Raw genomic sequence first — 9,619 nt, 5'->3', positions numbered from 1 at the left:
GGTGATGGGTTCAAACTGAAACTGGGGAAGTTCAGGTTAGATATAAGGAGGAAGTTCTTTACTGTGAGAGTGCTGAGGCACTGGCACAGGGTGCCCAGAGAAGCTGCGGCTGCCCCATCCCTGGCAGTGTTCAAGGCCAGGTTGCATGGGGCTAGGAGCAACCTGCTCTAGTGTGAGATGCCCCTGCCCATGGCAGGGGGTTGGAACTGGATGAGCTTTAAGGTCGCTTCCAACCCAAACCAGCCTGTGATTCTATGATTCTAAGTCTCCTCACTACTATGGAATTACTAATAGGTCCAAGATGAGCAAAATGCTCCCCTGCATCCTTCATAGAGCATGGTAAGGCCAGAAGGACCCTGGAACTCACAGTGAAGCGACTCAACTCCCTGCAGAACCAAAGGCCGGTGCAGACTGAGCGACCCTCCACAATGGAAGCCCTCGCTTCCACCAGCCCCAGGCAGCCAGAGGGCCCCAAAGAGGGCTTGCTGGCTGCTGACACGCCCCAGGAGACCTCTTTAACTGCTGCCGGAAGGCGGATAACACAGGTGGCGGACAGCATCGAGGCCAGCATCAAGACCGGGATCGGGATCGCGATCGGGATCGGGATCGGGATCGGGATCGGGATCGGGATCGGGATCGGGACCGGGACACCGCACCACCCCGGCCCCAGTTCCGCCCTCGCCCATGATGGCCGCGCTGCCCACGTGACCGCGGCAGCACCCTCCTACCGGAGACAAAGGCCGGCGGTTTCCCTGGCAACCGCTCCGGCGTCTTCCGCCGCCTCCTCCGCTGCCTACGGCGAGCGACGAGCGCCAGAAGAGGCCGGCGCCGGGAGCAGGTGAAGCGCAACGCTGCTCTGCCGCCGAGAGCCCGTGGCTGGGGAGGGCGGACGGACCTGGGTCCGGGCACGGGGACCTCTTCCACAGGGAGAACACCCCTCTTCCCAGTAACAGCGAAGGGTGTGGGGCATGCGGCCTCGCCCATGCACTCTGCTTCAGGTGATGCGGCTGCAACCGGGAACCCCAAAACCAGCGGGTGGCTGATGTGGCTCCTGCCTCCTCTGCCACAGGGAGGGTGCAATATACACACTGTGTGTCCCTAGGACAACAGGTAACAGCCTCAAGCTGCACCAGGAGACCTTTAGATGGAGACGAGGAACAATTCCTTCCCCAAAGGGTGCTCAGGCATTGGAACAGGCTGCCCTGGGCAGGGCTGGAGTCACCGTCCCTGGAGACCAGGCCCTCAGTGCCATGGGCTGGAGGTGGCCTTGGCAGTGCTGGGGAACGGTTGGACTGGATGAGCTTAAAGGTCTTTTCCAACCTGTTTGATTCTGTGATTTGAAGTAAAGCAGTCAGCAAGTGAGGATCAGGCACTTGTACACCCACTGCGTAGCTCAGACCATGTCTGAAGGCTTGGGCTTCAGTGTGCTTAAATGGAGCTCCTACGCTCATGGGCAGAGGGCAGACAGAAATTAAAGCCTATTAGTGTTTGCTGTAAGATGGGCTGCAACAGAAGGGTGTAGTAATGCGATTTATCTGGCCTGTGGGGCTACACGTTTAAAACATTTTTTGTTCTTTACCTGTTAAATACTTTAGCAAGATCATGCCGAATCTGAAATGGAGGTATCTAGCACACCACCAGCCGCTGGAACATCTAAGGACCGGGCACCTGTAGCTGAATCCCCACCTTCACTACAAGGTTCTCAGGAGCGGTCACCTGGCACTGATTTTCCCACATCCTCCATGTGTGAAACATCGGAACAGCCAAAGGTGTACGAAGACCCCTTTGAAGTCTCTGCTAAGTACATGGAGAAACACAAAATCCTGAAGATATTTCAGGTGAAATGTCTCTTTCCCTTCTCCTCTTTCCAGAGGCTGGCTTGAGAAGTTTGGCCTAATGTTAGCTTGGACTAAACTATCCCTTCCCTGGATCCCTCCTTGCCCTGTGCTTTCTTGCATGTAAACTTAAGAAATACAGTAGAAAAAGGACCCCTGACTATCTTTGGTGACTGAAAGAGATGCTAGTGTTGAAGCAGAAAATGCAGACCACATCTGCCCGAGGATCAATTCTTCTTTCCTTCTGTCTGTCTCAGGAGATCACAGAAAAACTGGTGTACGAGAAGCCCGATGACCCCTTGCAGTTCATGTTGGTTCAGGTATGGTGCCTTGCTGAGACTCGGTGGGGACCGTCTTGTTCGGGCCACAGCAGAAAGGCACATGGTTAACCCATGACTATTTGTCTCACTCTATGTCTGCCCTGTCTGGGAGGAAGAGAAGCACAGGGCAGGAGCAGAGTGCCCAAGGTGCAAGGGAACACGTGCTCTAAAAGGTCGCGGAGGAGAGGTATAGGAGGGTGGCTGTGTGGAAGAGTCTGGATGATTGCTACCTGAGATGTGAAGGAAGCTTAAGGCCCCATTGTGTCCCCGGTGACCCTTTTTTATCTCCCTCTATCCCACACTGGGATATATCGTACATCCCTATTTAGGAGATCTGTCTGCTGATCCTGCAACATTAAATTAAAACACAGGAAATTCCATCAGTGGAGTGAGGCAGTAGTCTGGGAGTTAGTTAGAATTGTGGGGAGCAACATGGGGAAAGGAGAAGGTTAGAGGAAAGAGAGCAGAGAAAGAGAGTCTTCTCCTTCACTGCCCTCTAGTCAGTCAGGGAGAGCACCAGCTTCGTGATTTGCTGCTGGGGTTCATGCTGTACTGAATGCAGAATCTGCAGGGGAATGACAAGGTCAGTTCTGGGCACCAATGGTGAAGAAATAGGCTCCCAAATGACCTTCTTCCTTTTGCTCAGGTGCAGTCCATGATAAATGCCAGGGAGGCAGGCACATCAGAGCAAACGTTGGAGGAGGATGAAGATGCGATGTTTCTGGAAGAGGTCCTGTGAATCTTTTGACTGCTGCTGACCTTGCTATTATGGTATTGCATAGGGACTTCATATCACCTTGCTCCTGTAATCATTGGCAGTAACTTGGAACAGGTCTCCTTGTATCTCTGACTCCCGACTTTTCTGTTCTGCATGCTTGTGATTCCCTTTGGGTTTAAATCCCGAAACCAAGTATTGGTTTGGATGCACAAACCCAAATCCTACAGTGTGCATGGACCTGCACGCACATATTGCGCGTCTCAAAGAGGCAGGTTTGCTGAACTCCTATGCAGTCTCTGCATACAAATACATAAATTCCACGTTTGGGTCACGCCCAGACTCTGCTCTTCCATGCAGAGAAGCCTCACAGCACAGACAATGGAAGCACAAAAGCCAGTAGAACCAAAAATCAGCCCTGGATGACCCACAGTCCTCTTCTTTTTCATGCTGCGTTGCTGGCTTACTGTCTCCAGCTATGCAACAGTGCAAGTGCCTGTCTAATACTTTGTGAGGCTGGGTCTGTGGCTTTCTCACTGCGCCCAAAATTCCTCTGATGCAAGAAGCTGTCTGTCTGCTTCTTCCACACACTGGGCACAGCTGCCTTACCCTTAACCATCCCTGCTGGGTTCCAAAGCTCTGCTTTCTGGGGTTACCCTGCTTGTATCATTGCAAGTACAGTGTCTATTTTGATAATCAGAACAGTAAAGCAGCAGTTGCCTGCACCCTCTGTGGCTTCAGAAGACATTACTGCTCAGGAATGTGGGAGGTGAATAAAACTAAACAAACCAAAACCAAGTGCTCGCAGCCCAGAGAATTCAGAGTCAAGGTACACTTTGCAAACATGTCAGTTGAGCGGCTTTGGAGTCTCAAAACACAGTCTTCATTTTCATACTTCCCCAGTGTCTGTTTCTACCCTGTAAAGAAACTCTGTCTTTCTTGTCTCTTGCCTGAAGATTATTGAAAATGTGCAACAGAGCATACTGTTATTTTGGCTTCATTTAATGTGTATGTGCAGTAGATGCCAGGGAGTCTTTTGTCGCTACAGACTTTTCTCTTTTTTAGGCAAGTGCTCTAATTTCATGACGGATGGTAGTGTATTCCCAAATGACTGTCTCTATGTCTATGAAGAGAGCACCATAGAAACTTATCTTCCATCTATCTATTTTCAGCTAAAAGGCTGATGATTAGGTTGTGTGATACTCCACAGCAGAGCCTGGGCCCAAAAAGTCTGGGAAAAACAGAGGCAAGCATTTGGCATACAAATTCTGTGTCTAAGAAGAGTTCCCTTTCAGTCTAAGGTTCTCAAACAGGATAAATTAACTCGTGTGTTTCCAGGTTAGAGGCGGGTAAGCACCCCTGTCACTCACAGGGCAAGAAGGTTTTCAAGTTTATTGTGAGTCTAAAGATTTAATTAAGATCTTCATGGGGTTTATAAGAGGTTTGAAGGAGACTTAGGCATGTGGAGCAATGTGATGCTTTTGAAAGCCCTACTTCAGCAACTGGAAGAATTGGGCACTGAATGAAACCGAGAGACTGGTTGTTTTTCAGCCTAATATATTTTTGATCAGGAATTTATAGGCAGCCATGTGCATACGTGCACTGTGAATGTAAGGGAAGTGCTATTTCAGGCCTGTAAACCAGGAAATGCATGGAAGATGAAGATAGTGGCTGAAGACTTCTCATCTGTATCACTTGTCAGCATGTTCTCACAAGAGATGGAAAAGTTGGCACGTCTTCAAATTTTGTGGTGGAACAGGATTAGGGTGCTTTGGGGTACAGGCTTAGCTGTGAATTTCCTGTTTCTATCATTTGTGTACTGGATTTTATGTATTATATGTACTGAGAACTGTTGTTCTCTTTTACTTATGAAAACCTGTTGACTTGTAATATATTCTAGGACTATAGGTGTATGCCTTCAAATTCCTGTCAGCATTAAGGGAGTTGTGCAAGGAAAGATTCTTAATTTCTCTGTCAGGTAAGTTGAAGTGAGCTGGAAAGCAGTCTTCTTTTGCAAGAGAGGCCCTACCCAGTGCTCCTCAGCAATCTCAGGACCAAAATCTTCCTTTGGTGGGCTGACCACCTTATCTCACACTGACAAAGTTGCTGAGTGGTAGCAAGAAGTCCTCCCAGTGCACGTAAGAGAGAGGAACTGTCTTCTCTGTTTCTCAAGCCTCTAAGATGATTTGTTTGTATTTTGAAGTGCATTTTTTTCCCAAGGAAAAAAGTCCAGGACCTCAATTTTCTGACAACTAAAAAGCATCCTGCAGAAGGTGAGCGGATTATTGTGTTTAAGCCAGTGCCACAGAGCTGTCCTTGTTGATTTGCTTCAGTTTTGCTGATAGATACACCTTAGAATCATAAAATCAACTTGGTTGGAAAAGACTGTGAAAACCATCAAGTCCAACCATTACCCCAGGACTGCCAAGACCACCACTAACCCGTGTCACTGAGGGCCTCTCTAGAAAAATTCTACCACACATTAAGGCACTAATGCACCACACTGTTGGTGTGTATGAAGGCTTTTCTGTGGTGAAGAAAAGGAGAAAGATTAGATTTTAAATGGAGACATTTATCGTAGTCTTAATTTCAAAGCGACAGTGCCTTTTCCGTAATTTCTTTCCCAAACCACTGGATCCGTGTTTCTTCTTCATAAGTGGACATTTATCAACACGACATTAAACTGTCATTAAATTTCTTGCCTTGGGTGCTCCAAAGGAATTAACAGTTCATTGTGTGTAACTGAAACTATTCCATATAAGTCCTTATAGCACACTAGTCACAGTATATTTGAATGCCCTCCAGTAGTGTGCTAAGCAACGTGACTAACATCTGTTGTTTGTTCTTTCTCCTCTCCACCAGGGAGATGCCTGCGCACTGAAGTGCATTCTTTCTAAAAGGCTGGTTTGGGTTTCTTACCCACACCTGTGTATTGCTGCGTGCTTCTAGTGGACAGGGGTAGGTCATGGAGTGGGAGGTGGGGAGGTTGGAGGTAGTTAGTAATTTCCAAGGATGTTTCCTCCATAGTTTAAGCTGGGCACTGAGAAAGTGGAGTATTTTCACAGGCAAGATTATTTTGTTGATCCATAGACTGTCACAGAAGTGTGACATCCAGTTCATCTGCCAAAGAGCATGGTTTTATGGTGCACAGACCCTTTATGTTGTACTCACCCAGAAGCAGGGTGCGGAAGGGCCAACCAGAGGGAAAGTGTAGTCACCATGTCTTGGATCAAAACATCCATTTCTTTTTCTGCCATCTCTGCATGGAGCTTAAAATGTCTCAGATGCTCTGAGCAATACTTAAGTTGCCTGTGTACTGCTGCTAACCAATGAAAAACAAAATGATGTTGTAACTGCTGATTAAAGATCCTTTGAAAAGTTCACACAGACCCTGCTCTGCTTCTTAGTTAGGTGGAGGGCACAAGCAAGATAGCTCTTCAATGGGCAGCTACTTATATCATGAGACATTTCATTGTGACTCACTGGGTATGAATCATTGCTAAATAACACCAACTTGAAGTTAGTTTAATGCCATTGATTTCAGAGTTTCACAAGCATGTGAAACTCAAAGTAGGCAGCAACAACTATTCAGGGCTTCCGTGTCTGAAATGGAAGACATTAACCACTGGTTTGTAAAGCCTGACAAAGAGCTTAGCTCAAGAAAGAGCTCAAGCTGACGACTGGAGAATGTGGGAGTGCTTAGAAAGAAAATACTTCAAGGCAGATTGATCAAACCCTGTCTGACATGCCTTCAGTTGTATTCAAGGAAAAGCTTCTCTTGACCATTCTTTGAGCCAGATGAAACACAGAAGAAAAAGAAGAAACATTCCCTTAAGGACAAGCATCAATACCCATGGCTGCATTCCTGTTTTGGGACTGCCTTCAGGGAAAACATTGATGTAGCAGCATCAAAAAGGCCATAAACAAATGAAAGGGGGAGCTTTGGGTGGCTGAGGTGACATGGGTTGGATGAACAGTCACTTGCCACCTTCTCCTGGGGAAATGTAGTGGGCTGGAATGTCACTGCAGAGCAGCTGAAGTTAGGCAAAGCAATCCCTACACATACTACACGTAATATACACATAATTCAAGACTGGGAATTGACTGCAGACACTGCAGTAGTTGGTCTGTATTAAAAAGAGCTGATGTGAATGCATCTCCTCTCCCAGGTGGGAAGAGCTCACTCTTCTTTGTCACAGCCTTTGCTGCCTTCAGGCACTAGGAAGGTTATCTCTGTGGCATATTCATCCAGGAGACTGGGGTAAACTTTATATCTTCCAGTGCAGAAAAGAGGAGAAACTTCCTCAACTGCAGTGACATAATACCAGAGAAGAAACACACTATGAGATGGGCTCACTTGTTTTTTGTGTTGTTATTTAATTTGAGACCAAAATGAGCCTTTTGTTCATTGTCACTCATTAAAGTGGCAAGAAATGGAGGAACATGAGGCTGCATAGAGCCAGACTTGTGAAGGTGTGCAGCTGTCTAGGACAGTTCACAAGTAAAAAGGTGGTCATTGTAGCTGAGGGAGTGCAGCACCCAGTTTACACTGTCCATAAAAGCTTCACTGTAAACTTACAAGCCCTTAAGGCAAATGTCTTATTTGGAATCACACTTAAAAATTCTTCCTACAAACTAGGAGGCAGGATCCTTATTAGGGTTAGCGAGTTTGCAAGGACAAGAAGTCACCTCTGACCTTCCTCCTTCCCATCCTTCAGCTTCTAGTATAAAACAGGAAATAGAAGTGAATGAAGACATTTGGAACAGCACAATTGTTTGTTACTGGAAAAAAGGCATATCATACCAGCCCTTGAAGGAAACCAGTTCCCACCTTGAGTAGCTTCTGGTGTTGGGCATGAGTAGACATCAGGGAGAAGGCTATATTAAATGCAGGCAAGTGGTCAGAGAGCCAACAACTTTTAACAGTGTCTCCAAGTTGCACAAACACCAAGAACACCACAGGAGTCCCTTTGAAGAGCAGAGCAATGCCTGCTTTATCCCATTATTGTTTAAGCATTCCCTTGGGTCTAGCATAATATCCTGCCTCTTTGCAAGGAGATGCAGGGAAGGGCAGTGTGCTGGATCCCCGCAGTACTGAAACCATGTATTGCCCATTGGAAAACCCAGCTTTTGGTCCTATTGTTTGAATCCATGGTAGCATAACAGAGCTATCTTTAGAGATTCCTTGATCATGGTATGATGCTGTGACGCTGATATGTGTTTGACGTGGCAGATAGGAGTGTATATGGGAGAAGCTCACCTGCTGTTGGGAGCAACAGCTCCCTACTCTTTGCTCTATTAGATGTCTAAATGTTTTCAAATGAAGAGCAAAGCTCTTCACTAAAGGTAAGAGCTGAGCAGGCTCCAGCACAGCTGTATGAAGAATTACTTTTTTAAGGCACCTTTCATAGGTATCTCAGCAGTTGTCCGTAAGCCTTCCTGTCTTTTCAGAGCTCGTGTTGAAAAACGGCGCTGGAGTAGCAGGTTAAAAAGCATCTTGAAGAAAGAGGGTGAAACTTAACCTTTCCCATGTGTGCCCATGAGAGGGCAGCACAGACCGGCTGAGCCTTCGCTAAAGGCTAGTAACAGGCAGGGAGGCTAACTCCAAAGAGTGTGTTGTACGTCCAGCCATGCAGTAGAGGAGAAAAGGTCCATGTAAAAGGGCTGGATGGCCCAAAGCACCGCTCCATCCATCACTCACCTGAAATCAAAACCCAGTTACGGATAGGTACAGGTCTGAGTGGGTCAAACCCCAGGTACTTGACAGGGTCTGCGTCTCAGAGGCTTCTCAGGAAAGTTTCCAGGTCCGTACTGAAACCTTAGGAGAGCATTTGAGAGGAAGAGCATTGGACAGTGCCTACAGTTCTATCAAAGCAATGAGTCATGTGTGTGAGACATCAACCGCACCCTTGCCAAAGCACAGGCTGTCACCCCACAGGTACTATAAACTCGGCCAAGGCACACATGCTACTTATTTCCATCCCAGTGCCCCTAAACGCTGCACCAGCCAACACCCCTTTGCTATTCCCCTTTCCTCTGGCTGCTGAGGTTCTTGTGATGCTGCTCTAGCTTGACTGTCCTCCCTCTTTCCCTTGGGTCCTCCAGCCCTGTGGCAAGATGGATGGCGGAGATAAATGAGACATATGCTTGCAGCACTTGGCTTGCAGCATGTTGGAAAGTGGATAGTGACAGGCAAGCGTATGTAGATGGCAGTGCTCTGCCGCCTGCCTGCTACAGCCTCCCACACTAGAAACAGCTAGCGCAGAGGAGGGAAGCAGGGTGGATTTGGGAGGGATGAGTTATCCCCAGACGCCTTTCAATAATAAGCTGGAACAATTAATATGAACAAATTTGTTTGCCCCCTTACAAACAAAGTAGTAAAGGTGCCCAAACAAGACCTCTTCTTTCTACCATGTTGTGGCTTGTGACTGACACGAGGGATCTTGGAGGAGAGGGTTTTAACCATCAGCAAGAGCAATGCAGTCACTACGTCCAGACAGAACAGCTTGTTCCCAGTGTGTTAGATGAAATTCAACTGAACCACCAGCACCAAAAGTCCATCACGATGCCAAAGCCAGTCAGGAGACAGGACCACATCCTAATAAATATATTGACACTGACATACGCAGTATTTCAGAGGCCAGAAAGCTGTCAAAATAACAATACAGAGATACTTTCTAAGCAGACCTTCTCTGGACATTGTCAGCTTTTTAAAGAAGCCATCTAAAACGCAAGAAGAAAGTTTCTGT

General features: G+C 47.2%; 1 protein-coding gene across 1 annotated transcript; it reads left to right on the top strand.

Annotated features, from left to right (window-relative positions):
* The first annotated feature begins 428 nt into the window (after nt 1–428).
* TEX55 (testis expressed 55) lies at nt 429–6,253 on the top strand. The gene is made up of 6 exons (XM_065675746.1): nt 429–704; nt 740–838; nt 1,596–1,838; nt 2,093–2,155; nt 2,802–2,885; nt 4,771–6,253. Exons 1-6 carry the CDS (start codon nt 429–431, stop codon nt 4,807–4,809), a joined length of 804 nt encoding a protein of 267 aa, XP_065531818.1. The 3' UTR covers nt 4,810–6,253.
* The last annotated feature ends 3,366 nt before the right edge of the window (nt 6,254–9,619 follow it).

This window comes from Lathamus discolor, chromosome 4 (genome assembly GCF_037157495.1).
Source record: "Lathamus discolor isolate bLatDis1 chromosome 4, bLatDis1.hap1, whole genome shotgun sequence".
Classification (NCBI taxonomy): domain Eukaryota; kingdom Metazoa; phylum Chordata; class Aves; order Psittaciformes; family Psittacidae; genus Lathamus; species Lathamus discolor.
This window is presented reverse-complemented; position numbering and strand designations above follow the sequence as displayed.